At 38.0% G+C, this 21,357-nt stretch overlaps 1 protein-coding gene across 1 annotated transcript in view; it reads left to right on the forward strand.

The window, feature by feature from the left end:
* The window catches only part of grin3ba (glutamate receptor, ionotropic, N-methyl-D-aspartate 3Ba), a 69,100-nt gene that overhangs the window by 42,428 nt on the left and 5,315 nt on the right, over nucleotides 1-21,357 (forward strand). The window contains exons 8-9 of the mRNA XM_028566378.1: nucleotides 16,424-16,575; nucleotides 20,289-20,453. Of these exons, the coding sequence (XP_028422179.1) occupies nucleotides 16,424-16,575; nucleotides 20,289-20,453 (317 nt within the window). The remainder of the gene's footprint in view (nucleotides 1-16,423; nucleotides 16,576-20,288; nucleotides 20,454-21,357) is intronic.

Consider the following 21,357-nt stretch of genomic DNA (forward strand, 5'->3'; position numbering starts at 1 on the left):
TTCTATACCGATGAGGACCTTGACCGAATACACACTCACACGGTGGGACTCGTGGCCAGGACCTCAAAATCAGGGTCCCCACGGGCAGACCCCCTGTGCCATACAGCCCATTATTCAGCATCAATAACTCCAAAGTCCTCTTTGGGGGGTTTTCGCGAGAAAAATGTGTGTGTGTGTAAGACGCTGACATCCTCTACTGGCAAACGGTGGTGTCAGGCGTGAACTTTTCTGGCGACATGCGCCCTCCTGGTAATAAATGGTGTGCAGCATAATGAAAATTTAACTCAGTCAATGATGCGCCTCCTGGTGGAGATGGTATTACAGTATAATACAATTTGAACTTTCTGTTAGCTCAGCCATAAACTCAAATCAGAATACTTAAAAATTAAAGTCCTACAATTTGACTCAATATCTAGTGGTTTAACATAAATCAATTTAACCTATTCAATTCCATTTGAAAAAAGTTATCTCTGCTTAAACATTTCCTAGAATGTGTTTTTTCTTTTTGTTTAATTTGTAATTGTAAATAAAAATGAGGCTATTCATTGTCTAACATAACAAGAGAATTATGAACAAATCTTGTTGCCTTAGTTAAGTTAAAAGTTTACATTTTACTGTAATTATATTGCAGATAGCAGTTTATCTTTCTGTTATAATACTGTATTGTATTTACTTTGCCAGTTACCTGTTTATAGGACCTAAATTATCAAGATAGGATTACTTGATTTTCAAATGTTTTTTTATCCGATGATCAATCAACTATACTAGTGAATTAATGAATCTATTTATAAAATGGTTATGAAAACTGTAAAAACACACCTCACTATATTGGCCCCTTCAGATGCATCTCTAAATGTTCTTGCTCAGTTATTTCTTCATAGTTTTGTTTCATACCATTAGAAACTTGGTAACAGGCTACTAAACCATGCATGCAACATCTTCATCATGTCAAACGCCTGTGCCCTAATATCTTCATTTCCTCATTCATCTATTATAACTATATAACTAGACCTAGTAACCCGGTAAAGGTTCACTAGTGGATTACAGTTCCATTACATTACATATGTCATTTAGAGGACCTTTTTCCAAAGTGACTACCAATTGCTACATATGTCAGAGGTTACTTGCGCCTCTGGAGCAATAGGGGTTAAGTGTCTTGCTCAGGGACACATTGGTTGATGTATCGAGTGGGAATTTAACCTAAAACCGTTATGCTGGAGATGGGTTTCCATCTGGCCATATTTCCAAAATACGAATAGGAAACATCATTTTAGGCTCAGGCACACATATCACTGACCATGTCTCTCTGCACTGGAGCCCTACAGTGCAGTGCCTCCCCTGCTTTACCCTATACACTACTGACTGCCCCTCCAGGACCCCCTGTAAAGCTTATATCCAACAATGATGTGTCAGCCACAGACATGATGTCAAGCAGCTGGCATCCTGGTGCAGCCACAACAACCTGTAAACTAAATGCTCAGAAGACATTGGAGATGATTGTGGACTTCAGGAAGAGCCCCCCTGAGCACCCTCCATCTGCCCTTAAAGACGATAGGCAAAGGTTCAAGATATTAACCCCATTCTACAAGTATCACACGTTCCACATTCCAGCACTTTAAATTTTCAGGAGTATCCTTCTAATACAGAAGCCCGGCAAAAGTTTGAGCTTAAAGTTCCAAATGCACTAAAAGCATCTGACACGCGCGGTTTTAAAATACCAAAGGTTTTAAATGGCCAATACTAAACAAAAAGCGCGTCTAGTCTACTCTAGTCTGTTAGCTGTCTCACTGACTGTGATCATAGTTTATTGCGATGAAACTGGCCACACCAGCTGTGAGAGCAGCATGATAGTTGTGTATCGCCACACAGATCCATTTCTACAAACAGCCTTCTATTTATTTTTGTTGATGGTGAAACACGAGAGGATGTTTATGATTGTGTGAATCAAGCTCATACTTTGTGTGCACCTAAACCATTCACAAATGTCACGGCAACTGAGTGAAAGTTTCTCTTAAAAGCCCAGTAATCATTGTGATGGCATTTATAAATGAGCTGAAAAATGGGAAGGATTGATGCAGTGGTCATGTATCCATAATCTGGACTATAAACTTGTTCTTGTAGTTTATAGTCATTATAAAAAAGTGAAATTGAAAATGAATGCAACTTAAATATTTCTTAATATAAAAATTAAATGTCCGTTGGCACAAAAAGTACAATGCCTCTACTGATGGGGGATCTGTAACATACAAAAACCTTTGCCTAAATAAGCCTTTTTCTACAATACTGCTGGTTCTGTGGTGTTGGCGCTTAAAATCTGATGCCTGCAGTGTGCCATGGAAGCATCAAATGAGGCAGGTCAAATAAACAGGGTCAAAAGAACTGCGTCAATTATCGCTTTCAGTGCGTTTGGGCCTTGATTTACAGCATACAACATATTTTCTTTTGATAGAGAGCAAAAAAAAAAGGTAGGCTTTTAATATATATAGCCTATTTCATAATTATAACTTCTGTAATATATTTAAGTTTGGAAAAGTTGGGACCTTTACCTATCCTCTTTAACATTCTTGGCTCAGTAGTCACCACTGGGACACATTCAAGAATATACAATATCCCAGGATCTGAAGTGGGATGCAAAAAAATCAACACCACTGCAAAAGGCTGAAAGAGCATACTTCCTGCTTCTGGTAAGGTTAAACAGGACTCAGGACTTGGTCAGACTCAGCTGTATTATCCAGTTTCATAAATCATTCATTGGTTGAAATCTACCATATCTATGTTTCCCCCCTCATTAACAAATAACTGTATGTATATATATAATATATATAGATTTCTTTATTTAAAAGGGACAGTGCACATTAATCAACATGAGTACAATGTCCAACATGTAAATGGGCCAGATTTAGGCAGACCGCTAATTTTCATCTGCAGTCCACAAACCCTTATAACCCTTTTTAAGCCCTGCTATTGCTATTGCTTACAAAGAAATCTGTATATTCTGTTTGATAAGATCATTACTTACCCTAGCCCAGATTTTCTTTTTTTTTTTACACTCAGCCCAACCTAGTTGCTAAAAAATGTAATATGTTTCACATGGATTAATCATGCTGCTGCATCTGTATCCTTCATAACTTGGGCTGTTTAGGTTTAAACAAACAAGCATGTTTTAACTGTGTGTTCAGGTGTGCCTGGATATTACAGAACTATGGGTCTTCATGTTGAGGTAAATTTCACAAACAGAAAAGTCAAATCCATAATTTTAAAATGTGTTCTCAGTCATCCAGGGTCAGAGGATGCATTGAATTACTCAGCAAGAGCTAAATTGTCTTAAAATAACTGCAAAAAAAAAAATCTGCAGTCCTCCATTTTAGTAAAAACATGACCAGTCAGGGTCAGTAAATTGCATTTCCATATTCCCTTGAATGCAGCAGTAGTGCAGGTGCAGATTGCAGTCCTCCTCCCACCCAATGTCTCAACTGATCTGGTTGTGACCTCTGAAGCAGAGAGGCCCAGAGGAACAGACAGTTTGGCATGAATTCAGTTTGAGGTTATTTCCAAACAAAACCTCCACGTTATTTTTATGCTATACATTTTCAATAAAGACTAATGCATTAAATATGTGTTCATTATATTTATAATTATTTAAGAGATGATTAAAGATATTTTAATACTTAATAATAATATTACAATAGGCCATAGTATGTTGTATAAAAGGCACAACATATAGCAGGGTAGATAATGTTAGTCTAGCACAGACTTTTTCTTTTACATAAAGCTAATGAAAAGGCACACAATAACAAAACTAACTTAACAATCGAGACAGAACTAGACAAGCAACTAACTGCTGGCTGCAGTGGTAGAAGAGCAACTCCTGTTTTCTGCTAGATTAAAATTGCTGTGTTTATCAATGAAGAAGGCTTTCAAGAGAGCATAGACAGCAACTTCAATTCCTTTAGTAAAGGGCTGTCTGATGGCAAATAAAGCGGGAAAATATTCTAAATATATACAGTATATAGATACTGCGCCAACCAACTCTGTTTCATGGCAGTGTGTGTGCAGATGAACAGCTTTGTCCACAAACCAGCTATCAGTTTGTGTAATATTGTATCTCAAACTTGAGGATACTTGTTGTTCAAAGGAATTCTAATTATAGCTTTTGTATGTGGTTGTTATTATATCACTTTATTATGAACCAGAACAAATCAGTTTGTTTGATTTGAGCAACTTTTATAACATGGTTTTGATATTTTAGTTATGCCACCTCATTGCTGGACTATCATACCTGATATTCAAGCTCATTTGAAGGTTTGGTGCAGTTCAGCTTTATTGCTTGCCATCCATTCTCCCTTTTTCTCACCATGGATACTTCTGATGTTGCTTCAGATCTGCATCCATCCCTACATTTCATTTACATATAGATAATATAGTATAAGCTAACAATGATGAATATATTGTTACTTTTGTAATTAACTTTAAAAGCCAAAAGGCCTAAAGGGAACTATGAATACAATTCTGAAAACTTTAAGCTCATGTATTAATAACAATACTCAAAACCATATAATTTCTATGGTCCAGACTGCTTAAAGCTGCCTACACATAAAAGCCGGCAAAATCGCTCATGCTGGCCAATCCATTGAGAGCAGTGCCGCCCAACAAGGCGCTGCTCTACCCTGGCATCATGCACCTCTCAGAATTGCCGAATTGCTCGCTTGCTCTCAGCACAATTACATTTTTTCACTCAAATTCTAAATCAAACAGAACATCTTAAAGGCCCCTTTCAGTGTATTTTGACATACTTATGGTATTTCATATTTTCATGACAATTTTGAGTAACAAGTGAGAGATTCTGTGTTGTTCTAATAATTGTCTCATTTGTGGTCTGATAAACACTGACTTTATCAAATTGGAAGTTTCTAATATATTATAGAAGAGTTTAGACCAAAGATTGGCAAACGAGACACAACTGTTTTTAGAACATTGCAGTTTCAGCAGTCTACAAACCAGCTAATGGTGTTGCTGCGACTCAGCTGGTCAAGACTCCAGAGGCTGGTTTTAAAACGTTAGAGACATCTTCTGTTTCAACAGAAGTCAGCTGGTCGAGTGAGCTTACAAACTATAGAAATAAAATGATCCATAATGCATTTATTTCTGTTTACAAACTGTCAGCTGGTGGAAATGGCAGTTTTAGGCGGTGGCTCAGCGAAGCGCTGCAACCAGGGTTTGTGGTGCAGCAATTTAGAGAGAGATTGAAGAGAGGGAGCTGCGTTATAAAGTTGAGAATCAGAACTACAATATATGAAATATATTTTGATGAATGTTATGTACATGTAAGATAAAAATATGTATAATAATTATTATTAATTAATTTTGTATTGATGGGGAGAAAAAATGTATTAATTTAGTATAAAAACTAATAATGAAGAAATTAATTTCAAATAATGCCAAATATTTGTCTGCTTATATGCTAAAACTTTCAGGGTTTGTAGCGTATGGTTTAAATTGTAGTCTTAAATTGAGCTAATGTTACCACATTTAAAAGAAAACACTGTTACACACAATCTGTCATGTTCAAGTCCCCATCCTGACCACGCCCATCCCCACTCTGGCCATGCCTTTACCATGTGGCGAACATGAGGTGTGTTTAGGGTCCCCTCATTGTCCAGGCCCTCCCCTACACATTAGGTGAGTTTGACGTGGTGTGAACTCAAATATCAACTGAACAGATAAGAGCACGCTGACATGCACAAGCATATACAGATATTTTGAAGAATGTTATGAATATTTATTATAATTATTAATTTTTGCTAATGAGGAAAAATGTATCCATTTAGTATGTACACTTGTCATTGGCTTAATTTTTGGAAAAAAAACTAATAATAAATTTAAAAATAATTATTTTTATTTCAAGTTAAGCCAAAAGCATTCGTCTGTTTATATGCTGAAAGGTTTCAGGGTTCGTTTGGTTTCGATTGTTGTCTCAAATTGAGCTACTGACGCCGTTTAAAAGAAAATACTGTTACACACGTATGTCATGTTCAAGTCCCCATCCCGACCCACGCCCATCCCCCTCCGGCCATGTGGCAAGTGTGTGTGCCGGAGTCCCCATGGTGTCCAGCCCCTCCCCCTCATGTAAGCTGTGAACTCTAAGGCCAGATCTTTACTGCATGGGCGAGAGCAGGCTGGAGTCATGGATCAGGGAGATGGTGAGTCTAAAATTGATTTTACTGCCATTTAAACCGTTTACAATTCTGTTTAAAATAGATTTGTACTGTTATCACATGTAAACCAACTCTTATAGATTAATTTGAAAGTAAAATGTTAGAAGGCTAACTTATATCTTGTCAGCCAAATAAGTTAATGCTAGCTAGTTTAATGGCAGCTAACATTACAGTTTATAAACCAACACCATCTTAGTTTACAGTAAATTGTGCCGTCGTCGTGTCAAATGGAAACCTTAGTTTAGGACAGTAGCAGGTGTGGTTCTCAGGACCAGGTCAGCCATTTAGTAACGTGCACATGCCGTGACCTGTCGCCATTTTGCAACTTTTTACCATACGTATGTGTGTGTGGGGTGGAGGGGGGTTTAAACAAAAGTATAAATCAAGAGAGATGGCTGCAATAATGTTAAATGCACTGATACTGAGCTGAAATGAAGTGTGCTGCAACATGTGTCTTATAGTCAGAATCAGATAGTGCTGTGTGGGGGGGGGGGGGTGGGGTGTTGAGTGAGAAGGAGTGGTGACTACAGAAGGAGAGGTGGCTGGGGAACTATTTTCTCCAGAGAGATAAATATGTTGTACTTTTCCCATATAAAAAAAAACATCCTTTTATCGAAAATATGGACATACAGTGTTATACTACCTCTTTGATGGTGCATGTGACACGTACTGCCTAATCTACTGTTAATAAACTGGAGAAATGCAGCTAAAATGTGTGACTAATATGATATATGATATGACTTGCAGGAAGAAGATTTGACAACCATTCATGGTCACCGTGACAGCCCTTTCAATTCTTCAGGTCAGTAAAGTGATAATTAGGACAACTCGTAATATGAATTTGCACTTAATGATCTCTTTTTGGTCATTTTGCTGGTACACATTAAATGTCTGCTATAGAATGTTTGTTTGGAAATATTGTCATGGAAATCAGTGTTGGTTTGGGGCATGAGACTCAGAAAGTTGATGTGTTGCATGGCAAAGGACCAATAGTACGAGTATTCCACCTGCATTTTTGTTGATAAATCCAACTTTCTGAGTCTCATGCAGGGTTATCTCTGCCATTATAGAGCTTAGGGGCAGGGCCAAAGCGTATAAACATAAAAACAATTTGGACATTATCTGGACTGCGAACATAGAGACTGTATAGAAGCCGATGAACAGGAGGGGCTCCTGCTTGTTGTCTTCTGGACACATGCTGTATGATGGACACAAACAGTGTCACAACCACACACACACCATGCATTTTGCACACGCAGCCCCAGGTACAGCCCACACATTAGATAGTGTGTGGTGGAAAAGAGAGGTGAAAAGATAGGGACTTGTGTTTGTGAGTATAAAGTTAATAATCATTTGCATAATAGATGTGAATGTAGAATTTTAGTCTGTGTACAGTATATCTGTTGGTAATTGCTATAACTCCTCAAGACCCAAGCCAAGTTCCCGTGTCCTGCTTGCTACCTGCTGGTTTAAAGTGAAACGGTTAGCCAGCCCGGCACAGAGCTAGCGACAACTTTAGCTAAGGTTCACTCACCAACCGTGGGCTGACCTTTAAGGTGGACAAGCTATTCTCATTTTAGTGACAAGCTCCTCCAAGTTTTGCTTCTAATGATCTTTCCCTAGCTGCAACCAACAACAACTCGGCTAAGCTTTTGCAAAAATAACTGTTTAATGACATCACCAATATGCAAATGAATGTGTGACGTCATTGCACCTAAGCGCTCTGAAATCTCAGGAAAACCCTGTCATGCACTGTCACACATCAAACAATGCAATGTATGAAACATCCTCAACATTCTATGGCTGCCATCTTATAGTTTACCAAATGAGATTACCCTGATGCTCTATAACGTTTCAATTTGATCTATTTAAGTTCTGTTGTAAACATTTATCTCCTGTCATATCTTTACTAATGACTATAACCCCATTAACACTCTCTGACAGTGCCTTGAAGAAATAGATACTTGGATGTCACAGAACTTCCTCCAGCTTAACAAAAATAAAACTGAGATGGTAGTTTTTGGAAATGAGGAGGAAAGTTGCAAACTTTCTACCTTGCTTTAAAGGAAGGGCTTAATAGCAAAGAAAGTGGTAAAAAAAACAACCTTGGTATCCTTAAATTTTAGCAGTCACATTAAAACAGTCATAAAATCATTATACCTTCATTTTAAAAATATCAATAAACTAAAAGAATATATTTCAAAGGAGGATCTTGAAAAAATCATACATACTTTCATTTCTAGTGGGATTGATTATTGCAATGTGCTGGACTCCCTAAAAAGACTTTAAAACCTCTCCAAATGGTACAGAATAGTGCAGCCAGGATCCTTACTAAAACAAAAAGAACAGATCATATTACGCCAGTCTTAAAGTCCTTACACTGGCTCCCAATTTAATACAGAATTGATTCTAAGGCTCTTCTGTTAGTTTTTAAGACACTAAAGGGGATGGGACCTTCCATGGAACTACCTGCATGACATATTCCAACAACATTCTCAACCAAGACACCTTAGATTAAAACATAAGCAACTACTACTGAAACCTACTGTCAGAACAAAACAGGGGGGAAGCAGCTTTTTAACCACTATGGTGTCGATCTTTTGGACCAGCTTCCAGAGAACATAAAAATCTGAACTTGGAAATTGAGATCGCCACTCATAGAAAACATTCTCAAAACCGTGATCTGAATGTAATAACACTAATTCACAAATGTGTAGATTTATTTTACCATTGATACAATGACAGTAGCAAATTTGTAATGCAACGTTTACTGATTTTTATATATTATTATTATTTATATTAAATAATGATGGGTAAATGTTGCATTACAAGCTTGCAGCTATCATTGTATCTGTAAAAATTAATCTACACATTTGTGAAATTCTTTGTGTGAATATTTTTCAATAGGTGGACCATTTTCTCTCACGTTTTGCACCATATTTACCTTCATAGTAATAAATTACTGCGGCAAGGCAGAAACATTAGCTATTTGTTTAAATGTTGTTTTCCCTGTGTATGTATTTTTAAAGTGGAAAATGTAAACAGTCCAACAGCTACCTGTAATGACTGCCTATAACTGCACCCTCAATAATAATGTGATCATCAGCTACAAGTTTATGAGAAAAGTTCAGCAGCATCATAATTCAATTCAATTTTATTTATAGTATCAAATCATAACAAGAGTTATCTCGAGACACTTTACAGATTAGATCTAGACCACACTCTATAATTTACAAAGCCCCAACAATTCCCGAAAGAGCAAGCAGTTCGACAGTGGCGAGGAAAAACTCCCTCTTAGGAAGAAACCTCGAACAGCACCATAAGAAGAGCTGCAGCTAGTAACATTAGCATTATGTTTTATTATACTTAGCAACTGTAATCATTCAGTCACAGCATTCTTGCCATAGGCCCTCATACATGTTATCGGTTCATTATGGCTGCTGCTTAAACTCACGCCGTAAGTTAACTAGCCTGCAACACAAATCAAACATAGCTTACCTTTCTGTCATGCCAATGTAAACTTCCTACTTTTTAAGCAAACACACCTAGCAATCCCTTCCTCTCTGCATCCTGTTTTTATTGAACAACATGGCATCATAACTGGCTTAAGTGGGCCATTGCAGGATGATCCAGTATTTAGCCTGAGTCGTAGGTTTCATATTTTTTCCAAGTAAGGTTTTGCTTTGTGTAAGTCATTGTATTATAGATTTTGTTTTATAAAATCACAGAGTTGTACATAATCTCAAGTAATAATAAGCCTACATGAATCCCACCATAATATGTCACATTTTCATCATTAGGTTAATCTGGAAAAAAATGTTTGTTAGGCTTTATCCATCATCATCATCAGTGTCAAAGATTACAGCTTTTAAAAGGTCACCAAAAGGTTGAGTAGAGTCAGTCAGTTTAGCAGGTTATACTAACGTACGTTAGATGTGGTGTATAGTAATACTAATATGGAATGTAGTGGGAGAGGAATTCTAAAATCAATTAGTTTTAACAGAAAAATTATCAATAAGTAAATGGCATACATTTAGTTTATCTAACAACAATAATTGTTTTTTTTTTGTATTTGATCCCCAGGAAATGGACCAGAGCTCTTCTGACTCTACAGTGATCCTTGAACTAAGTTCCGTCCCTGAAAAGGAGGACATAAGTGTTCCTGAACTCAAGAGAGCAGAAAGTGTATTTGTAAGTTCACATACAATCCAATGCACAACTTGGTCTGACAATAACAGTAGTGGGGGAAATTGTCTTGGTTTTAACCTGTTAAGTCCGACGGACCTGGTACCGGTTCCACAGCACTAAGTGGTCGCAGCTATTGTAAATTTGCGCTTGTTTAAAACTCTAGGTTAATCACAGCCTCATTGAACTTTAAGACCCAACATCTTAAACTCTAGACCAATACTTTTCTGAGCCATTTTCAGAAAATATACAAATTTGGCTCACTACCACTGATGGGATTTGGCCTACTCCTCCGGTACTTAAATTTGGTATTTAATGATATGGCATTTTTCTGTAATCAATAGTATTAAAGGAGAACTCCTGGCAATTTTTACATTAATCTTGCTATACCTACTGTATGTGAGTACCGTCGATAGCAAAAAAATATGAGCCGATTCGGTGCTAGCAGCACGGAGCTAATACAGCTAACGCCCAGAGCTCCCACTCAGCTAAAACGGCAGTTTTGGGGGCATAAGATAAAGAGTGCCTTTGTGCCTCTTAACAGACACAAAATGCAATTAAAACATCTGTACAACATGAACAGGGCCCTTACATGACAACAAGATCGTTAAGCAACTTAGCCATTGTTTAAATTCACCTACCCTCTTAGCTGCTAGCTGCCGTCTGGGATGAGTGAGTGTGTTCAGCCAGGAATATTATTAATATAATTATTTGGTAATAATCATCACACAGCAGTTCTGTGTGTATTTGTAGCATATATATCCATTTTTGTGTGCGTTGGTGAGTAGGAGTCTTGCCAGTGTTGATTTTTGTGGTTTCCTTAGCCGGGCTAGCAGGCCCGGCCGGCGTCCCTGCTTCTGCTTCCTTCCCGCCCTTGGCCGACAACAATCCAACGAGCGCCCGCTGGTCTGGTGGATGTCCTCCAGAAGACCATTCAAGCCTTCGCTGCAAAAATTTTTATTTCCCACCTCAAAAATGTAGTAGTAGTACTGTAAATGTACTGTAGTGATTATGACCATATTAGTGACTATGTAACTACATGGAAACGGACCAAATTATGTTTGCCTTGTACAGTAAAATAGTGTTACAGACGGCTAGCTGTAGTCTCGTGCTAAAGTCCCGTTTGAATTCAGTTGTAGCAGGAAAAGGTAAACAGTGTGCAGGTTGGAGGAGCGTCGTGCGTGAAGAGTGAAAAGCGGAGGTGTTCACAAAGGAAGAAGCTTGGAGTAATGTAACTATGGAGCTAGAGCTAGCCTTCAGTAAGGCTGTTACTGCACAAGAAACAGGCATCATTTGGCCCGTTTCCATGTAGTAACATAGTCATTAATATGGTCATAACCACTACAGTGCTCAATTACCTATTTTTGAGGGGGAAATAAAATAAAAATTTTCACAGCAAAGGCTTGAATGGTCTTCTGGAAGACCTCCACCAGACCAGCGGGCGCTCACTGGATTGTTGTCGGCCACGGTAAGCCAGGAGGGCAGGCAGGAAGCAGAAGCTGGAACAGCCGGCCGGGCCTGCTAGCCCGGCTAAGGAAACCACAACAATCAACACAGACAAGACTCCTACTCACCAACGCTAGATGGATCACACACAAAATGGATATAAATGCTACAAATACACAGGGAACTGCTTTGTGATGATTATTACAGAGGCTGGGCTGAACACAAATGCATCTAGTTGTCATGTAAGGGCCCTGTTCATGTTGTACAGACATTTTAATTGCATTTTGTGTCTGTTAAGAGACACAAAGGCACTCTCACACACTTTATCTTATGCCCCCAAAACTGCCGTTTTTAGCTCAGTGGGAGCTCTGGGCATTAGCTGCAGCAGCTCTGTGTTGCTAGCACTGATTTGGCTCGTTTTTATTTTTCGTCAGTACTCACATAGGTATAGCAATCAAGATTAACGTAAAAATTGGTTTTGGACAATGATTTACAAAGCCATAAAAGTAATTGTGAATTTGCATGTGAGCTTAACTAAAAGGGATCTGGTCAGCTATGTACAAATGTCTCATGTTATTTACGTAGTCCTATGTGATATAAAGCTGATTTTGTCAGTAAGTAAATGAAACTGGTACTTACTTGCAGCCAGATCAAGGCTAAAAAAGGAAGTGCAGTACCAACCAGGTGGTTGGTAGAGCATTGCTTGGTTTTTGCTAAGTAGTTGTTAGGGACTTATGGGGCTGAAAAATTAATCAAAAATATTATCAAAATCACAATATGGCCAAGTGCAATATGTAGATTGAAGAAACAGAGATACCCTGGCCCTACAAATCATGTTTTTCAGATATAGGAAAAAGACCCCAACAAAATATTACATCATCATGAATTTTAAATTTAAGTAAAAATGTATATTGTGACAAAAAGAAAAGCATTTTTTTTTCTCCATATATAGAGACAAGCGTATTTAAGTCCGCCCCCACCAGGGGGAAACAGCTCTCTGCCCTCCGTTTACTTGTGTTGTGTCAAGGTTTTCTCCTCTTTATTCCGTCTTCTAGCAAACAACAGAAACATGAGTAATCAGCAGGAAGAATGGGAAGACTGGAATCCTGACACCAAACTAAAGTTATGTCCAACATTACCTGTGTTAGCTTACCTTACAGACTGTAGTTAGTCTAAAACTGACATTTGGATATTTGACTTGTTAATAAAATGCTTGCTGCAAACGTAACATTGGGCATATTGTTAGCTTAGTGTCAGAATCCCACAGTCTAACCATTCTCTCTGCTGATTCCTCACGTATATATCCACTTTTGTCATCATAAAAGCTCAGTTTTTCGGTTCCACAACTTATGAAAACTTAGGTTCTGGGTTCTATACATTGTTGGTAGTAAATATCACCACACAGCAGCTTTTAGGACTGTTTCGGTTTGCCAGCAGACAAAATTGAAGATGAGGCACCTTCATCCAATACAAGTCGATGTAGAGCGGAAAGATGTTTTCCTCTCTGGTGGGAGTATGACGCGATGTGCTGTGTCTCTATTGTGCAGCCCTAGGTGGTTATGAGGTAACATCTAGCAACCATCTAGTTGCCATCTAGTCCCCTTGTAACAACCACACTTTTACAGTTTTTTTCAGTCTAAATTACTTATTATTATTATTATTAGCACGACAATAGAAACCACCTAGTTACTACTGTCCAGACACCCATCATTTTAGATTTTTAATCTTTAAACTCTGCAAGCAATTTTACATTGATTGGCCTTTTCTTTGTCTAAGGTTCATCAAAAATGGCGAGAAAGAAGTGGAGCACAGAGGAGGTCCAGGCTGTGGAGATCTCAATCAATCAATCTCATGGACAACATCAACTCTGGCAGGGTTCCTGGCAAAGCCCAGTGTGAAGCATCTATCAAGGGATCCTCAGAGGTGCTTAGGGGAAGGAGCTGGAAGGCAGTTAAGTTCTATGTGAAGAACCGCATTGACACTTTAAAGCGTCTAGAAAATAACTAATGGAAATCTAAATTGTAATCACTGAACATAATTCTTTTTTTTTATTTAAGTTCTTCTACAATCCCACAACTAGGTACAGCGCTAACTTCAATTCAGCTCATATCTGAGCATGCAAAGACATTTTATTAAGATTGTTATAGCTCTTTTGTTTTCAAATTTAATATGTCAACATGCTCTGACTATTATTTCATTGAGTGATGTAATTTAAATTTTTATCCTAAAGAACATTGTGGTAGTGGGTCATGGGTGGTTCGAGAAATGGAGGTAGAGAGAGACACAGGTTGTAGAGAGAGTGAAAGGTTTTTAGAGAGACAGGTTTGCAGGGAGAGATAGACAGGTATGTATGTAGAGATAGACAGGTATGTAGGAAATGAGAGAGACAGGTATGTAGGTAGAGAGAGACCGGTATGTAGAGAGAGACAGGTATGTAGAAAGGAGAGAGACAGGTATGTAGAGAGAGACCGGTATGTAGATTAGAGAGTGAGACAGGTATGTAGATTAGAGAGTGAGACAGGTATGTATATTAGAGAGAGAGACTATGTAGGGAGAGATAGATGGGTGTGTAGAAAGAGAAAGCGTTCCTGAACCTTTTTAAAATAAGAAACAGAGGTAAAAGAGAGAAAAGTTTGTAGAGAGAAATCGAGGTCGGCAGAGACAGACAGGTTTGTAGGAAGTAAAGAGAAAGAGGTGAAGGAGAAGGAAGCAAAAGAGCCAGGACAAATGAATTTGTATATGGATGAGTTGTGATAATAAAGTTAATCTGCAATGTAAACACCATTGCTTCTGTGGCATTTCCTGAATGAACTAGAATATATAAAGTACTACAAGTCAAAGGTTGGTTGGAACAATACTGACAGGAAAAACAAGAAAAATTAACAAAACAAGTACAAGGTGCAGGCGACTGCTGTCACTCACTGTCCCTCCGTTTATGGAAGCAACACAGACTGCTGCCTGCTCACAGCTCTTAGTGTCTTCTCCTAGTAGGACTGGTAATTTAATTTAATCTGAGAGCTATAGAAAACCTTTTGGTTCTTATATATATTCTTTGGAAATATATTTTCCAAATGTTTATATATTTGACATGTTAAGTGAGGAAGTTTGGCTCTGTTTTAGGCTCACTAAGGGTGCAATCAGTGGAGCGTTTGCTCTACAGGAGCCAGGTTTTCCTTTGTCACCTGTTTTCAATGGCAAGGCTGTGCGCACTCAGTCTGTACTGTGCCGATCCGTAACCATGCTCAAATAATCTGCTATGGTGTCCGGTTGATTTAGAGCAACAAAACATGTAGTTTTTAAACAAAACTACATCATCCATTGGAAAATAGATGATGTAGTTTTTTGTTTAAGCTGTGGTGTAATCTAGTTGAGTTGTTGGTTATGTTCCTGATGCTTTGGTGGAACAGGTTTGTGAACTCAGCTGGGTAAGCGGGTGTCCATTTTTGTTCATCTCTTGGCACTTGATAATATGAGAGGGGGTCACTATGTTTAGATGTGTCCAAAATTTAATTGCTTATTTTTGGTTTTAAATTCTGATAAACTGGCCTAATTCAGCCTCTTTGCATTATATTTAGTTTTCCTCTCGACATGTAGGAGAAGCTTACAGAACTCTGCATGCAAGATAGTGTGTTATATTATTGATTCAATTCTTGTTTTGTAAGTGGACGGACCCCCACCTCGCTGGTATGGAGTGCACTTGGTTCAAACACACAACTCAAATGAGTTTTAGCCAAATTCTAATTGGCATTTTGTTTTTACATTTTCAGTACAGCATACAAAGTCCTGTGTTCATTAAAAAGTCATTAAAATGCCCTTTACATTACTTTCAGTAGCTTTGTAGAACAGTCTTGTGTCAAATATACTCTAAAGCTTTTTTGAAAGTAAATAAAAAAAAGCATGTATATTCTTTTATATGTTTATCAATGAGGGTATATAGGGTCTAAATATGATCAGCGGTTTTATTGTGATGTCAGTAGTCTGGAGTTTGAGTGGAGGATAGGGCATAGCAGGTCTGTTTTATGGAGCAGAGCTACTCTCTTTAAACCAGCTTGTCCACCCTTGCAGAATCAGAAAACATTTGTGACATTAAATGGCCAAAACAAACTTAAGACAGGCAAGAGGAGCATCAAAATATAAAAAAACAAAAACCATGGAAGCGCCACCTGGTGGCTACTTTAATTATTTCACCTGTAATATACAACAACGAGTGATAAAAGTAAATATGAGGTCTTTATAGCTGAAAAAAAAAAATTTATATAATAGAAGGAGGAGTATTTCAATGGAATGGGGGTATAAATATTATAAATATTAAAAGAATTTGCCATGTGTCCCCATAGGGTTGGTGAAAGTCAGGTTTGACCTTTATTTGTGAAATCCTAACATTTTAAGTGATTTTCAGGATCCCAGAAACAAAAAAGAAATTTTGGAGTTGAAACCATGTCTCTAGCTCATTTAGAAATAGTAGTTTAGAAAGGGTCCCCATGGTCATTCGCTATGTCATGAGTCCTCACCGAGTAATAAAAACGGGTATGTGTGTGTGTGTGTGTGTGTGTGTGTGTGTGTGTTTCCTCTTTCAGGCTACGGTATAGGCCTGCCCCAGGGCTCTCCTCTAACCCGTAATGTGTCCGAGTTCGTGAGTCGCTACAAGTCTGACGGCTTCATGGACATGCTACATGACAAATGGTATAAGGTTGTGCCCTGTGGGAAGCGAGTCTTTGCAGTCACTGAGGTAAGTCATTGGTGGGAGAGTGTGTTCATGTATTGTGTACGTGTACGGTGTGTAAAGCAAAGCCTTCTGCCACTGTACTCCTATAAATGAGTCTCCCTTCGGGACACCGACCGGATTGCCTGCCAGCTAAGCACACATACACTGACAGACACATACACACACACAAACAGACAAAGACGTACAATCACATAAGCTCAGGCCTATTTACTGACCTTACCCAGAGTTACAGGCACGTACTGTCTGAGTGTCGATACTTATGTGTCTTGTGTGTGCTAAAGCACAGAACTCTTAGTCCCCCCCTTTTCACTTTTTTTTAGAAAACTGCAGATCTCTAGACAGAGCGCACTGTCTCTATCTATATCGCTTGTTTGTGTAGAGAAGCTTTTCAACTCCCTTTGGCCATCCCTTTTAAATCCCACTTCAAAGTTGAATCATATTATAGCAACAAACGCAATTACACAGTAATTGTATTGCTGTCTCCAGGAGAACTAAGCTACCTAGAGCCTGTCCTAAAATTATTATGAAAAGATCTTATAGGGTATTTAATGAGGAGTGTTTTTTAAATGAATTGGATAATATTAAATGGAATTTGATAAGTGATATTGATGATGTGGATATATCCCTTAATTTATTTATGGATTGTTTTATGAAAGTTGTTAACAATCATGCCCCATTAAAGAAATTTACAGTTAAAGCCAAAAGTGCTCCTTGGGTTGATACTGAGTTAAAGAGCATAATGGCTCAAAGGGAAGAGGCTAAAAAGGTTGCGGTTCTTTCTAACTCTCTGGAGGACAGAAAATGTTATTGTATTTTAAGGAATCAGGTGACCAAGGAGAATAGAGTGAAAAAGAAAAAAATATTTTCAGAAGAGAATTGAAGACAGTGGTACAGATAGTAAGAGAATGTGGAATGTACTTAATGAAATCATGGGGAAAAAAATCTACTTGTACTTCTTTTGTTGAATTGAATGGAGTTTATTCGACTAAGCCAATACAGATTGCAAATTATTTTAATGATTATTTTGTTAATAAGGTTTCTAATTTTAGAGAGACAATGAAATACACTGTTGATTCCAACTCAAATGAGCTAATTGAAAGGTGTATTATGAAAGATAAACTGTGTAGTTTAGAATTTCATCAGGTTAATGTTGTGCAGGTGGAAATGTTGTTGAGATCTTTGACTGTTGGAGGGTCTGTTGGTACAGACAACTTGGATAGTCGGCTGTTGAAGTTAGCAGCTGGACATATCTCTAAACCAATGTGTCACATTTTTAACAGATGTCTGGTTAGCGGTGTGTGTCCAAAACTTTGGAAGGAGGGTAAGATAATCCCTTTACCCAAGGACACAAAATCAACTTTTTGTGGCCCAAATAGTAGGCCTATTAGTATTTTGCCTATTCTAAGTAAATTATTGGAAAAGATTGTATTTGAGCAAGTGCGAGATTACTTTACTAACAATGATTTGACCACTATGTTTCAGCATGCTTATAGGTATGGTCATTCCACCTGCACTGCAATGACACAAATGTCGGATAGCTGGCTTACATCAATTGATAACTCAATGCTGGTGGGTACACTACTACTGGATTTTAGTGCTGCCTTTGATGTGATTGACCATGACATTTTGATTTCTAAACTTATTAGTTATGGTTTTACTTCCTCAACAATTAAGTGGTTTAAGAGCTATTTGTCGGAGAGGTCGTAAAGAGTTTATTTTAATGGTGCATTATCTTGTAGCAAGTCCGTGGATTGTGGTGTTCCTCAAGGAAGTTGCCTCGGACCTTTGTTATTTTCAATTTTCACAAATGATATGCCGTATATACTCAGTAAGGCATCATTAACTATGTTTGCAGATGATTGTACTCTTTATTATGCAGCCCCTACATGTTCAGAGCTTAATCAGGTTCTGTCTTGTGAAATTAGCAAATTGTATAATTGGATCAACACAAATAAGCTTGTACTAAATCTTTCAAAAAACTATGAGTATAATATTTGGTTCTAAGTATAGATTATCTGACAATCCTAAAATTAATATACAAGTTAATGGTCAAAATGTACAGCAAGTGAAAAAGGTGAAGCTTCTTGGACTTTGGCTCGATTCTACATTGTCATGGTCTGATCACATCAGCAAAGTTGTTGCTAAAATGGGCAGAGCTGTTGCAGTAATGCGTAAATGTGCACAATTTTTAAATTCACGGTTGTTTAGTCGTGTTGTTTGTACATTGGTTTTGTGTCATTTGGATTATTGTTCTGTTGTATGGTCTGCTGCATCATGCAGTCATTTAAAAATTACAAGTGGCTCAAAATAAGGCTGCTAGACTGGTCCTTGGTTGTTCTTTGAGAACTAGTGTTGCAGAAATGCATGAACGTCTTGCTTGGCTGGTGGTCAAGCACAGACTATCTGCTAATATGTTAGGATATTTTCATAGAATTATTAACACTCGGATTCCAAAATTTCTTTATGACTATATAATTTACTATTCAGATATGCACTCACATTACACAAGAGGGGCGAATAGTCGACAGATTTCTTTACCCCTACCTAAATCTGACTCTATGAAGAGGACCGTGTTTTATAGGTCAATTGTGTTTTGGAACAATCTTCCAGTTGGGGTTCGGGATATCAAGGGAAAAACTGGTTTTAAAAAAAAGACTAAGACTATATTTGTATTCAACATCATAATATTGTCTGGATTGGCTGAGAGTTGTTGTATAACGTGCTATGTTGTTTTGTATTATTTTACTATTATTCTAATCAGTACTTTTTGTATTGTTATTTTTTATGTGTATTAATATATGATATTTTTGTGAGTAATTGTGATTGTAATTACTCACATACGTTTTGTATGTATTGTTTGGACCCCAGGAAGACTAGCTGTCGTCTCGGCGGCGGCTAATGGGGATCCTTTTAAATAAACAAATAAACAAATAAACACAGTCACAGGTTTCTTCAGTAAAATGGAGAATAAAAACCCTCAACTGCGACCAGCATCGGGACGTTATTACCATTTGTCCCATTTGAAGCCCAAAGAGTACTTTCAAACAATGTGGGCGTTAGCATGATCTTGCCCCATGGATTGGGAGCAAAAGGAGGTCAGTGTTGTCGCTGATGAATTTGTCGAGTCAGCATGGGGCTAATTGCCATCGAAGGCAATGCAGAAATGAGCCGGGTGAAGGAAACATGATTAGAGAGTATTGGAAAAGCTCGCCGCTGTCTCTTCCACTTCCTCCAGGGCCATGAAAGCCTCCTAAGAGATAGACATTATGTCAGGGGGGAGATGCGGGCGCACCAAATGGGAACAAACTGCTCTTAAATTAACCATCTCTTTTTGCCATCTCCCTTTTAACTCCTGTTCCTTTATATTACTCTTAGTTTTGCTTCCCCCTCAACTCTTTATGCTTTTCTTTTCTCCACATCCTTTTCTTTCCAAACATGTCTTTTACGCTGTCGCCCTCTTTACTTTGTTTCTATTCATATGGGCTTACACAGACAAACTTAACACAGACAACAGCAGAATATCAATTGCATACTCACAAAAGTGGCCTAAATGGTAATTATGTAAATACAAATCATCAATCTCTATATTTTCCTCTGTGTCGGCTTAAGTCTTGACTAATCTGTGTCACTCCCCAACTCTCTCTCTCTCTCTCTCTCTCTCTCTCTCTCTCTCTCTCTCTCTCTCTCTCTCTCTCTCTCTGCCTTCGCCCCCTCAGACTCTACAGATGGGGATCCAGCATTTTTCCGGCCTGTTTGTGCTGCTGTGTATGGGGGTGGGTGGAGCCTTGCTGACCTTGGCAGGTGAACACACCTTCTATCACCTGGTCATCCCTCGCCTCCGGCGCACGCACACACTGCAGTACTGGCTGCACACCAGCCAGGTGAGTCGATGCATCCTGTACGGATACATGCGCACGCTCTCACACAGAAAAGATGCACAAAGACCAACTGTAATCTTCACATTACTCATATGTGTATGAGCACACGCATATGAGAAAAGTCACTCTCTCACACACACACACACACACACACACACACACACACACACACGGCAGCATACTGCTGTTGGTGAGAGTCCTTACCCCCTGGAGTTAACGCCTATAACGCAGGTTACCTACGCCCTCTACTGTTGGAAACTCATAATAACAGTCAAGAATGTGGCTCATATTTCCCTTAAAACTGAACACTATTGTGATTTATAGGACAGATTTCATTTAAACAGTTTTAACTAAATGTATTGCTAATTAAGGACTTTGTTAATTAACTAATTCATTATTAAATTGTGCTCTATAAAGTTACTTAAATATTTTAAATTAATTAGTTAATTAAGTCAAAAGTTATTAAACTGTTCCTATTGGCAGTGTTTATTCACATTTTTTTTCTTTCTTTTCCGAGACAATTGATTTATAAACAGCTTTCACCGATCATTAAATGTACCTTTTCATTCAAACTCTTGTCTTTTATCATGTTTTACTCTTTACTTTTAAAAATATGCTTCGTTTTAAACGCTATTCAAATGTTACTTTGTAAAGAAAGGGATACAAAGAAAATGACTGAAAGAGATCAGTAGAAGCTTGTTTTTGCAATAAGACTGTTAGAGAATTGGTGCCTTTATGACGATGCACACCACAGGAAACACAAATTGGGGATTTAAAGGTCACATCTTGTTTTCTTTTCTTTTTTGTTTTATATGAAAGTCTAGCCATTACCAAATGAGGTGCCTGTAGCAATATTGTTGAGTGAATAATGGATACAAACTAGAGACTGCTCACATTTGTTTGCTGC

The sequence above is a fragment of the Perca flavescens genome, chromosome 20 (genome assembly GCF_004354835.1).
Source record: "Perca flavescens isolate YP-PL-M2 chromosome 20, PFLA_1.0, whole genome shotgun sequence".
NCBI classification, from domain to species: domain Eukaryota; kingdom Metazoa; phylum Chordata; class Actinopteri; order Perciformes; family Percidae; genus Perca; species Perca flavescens.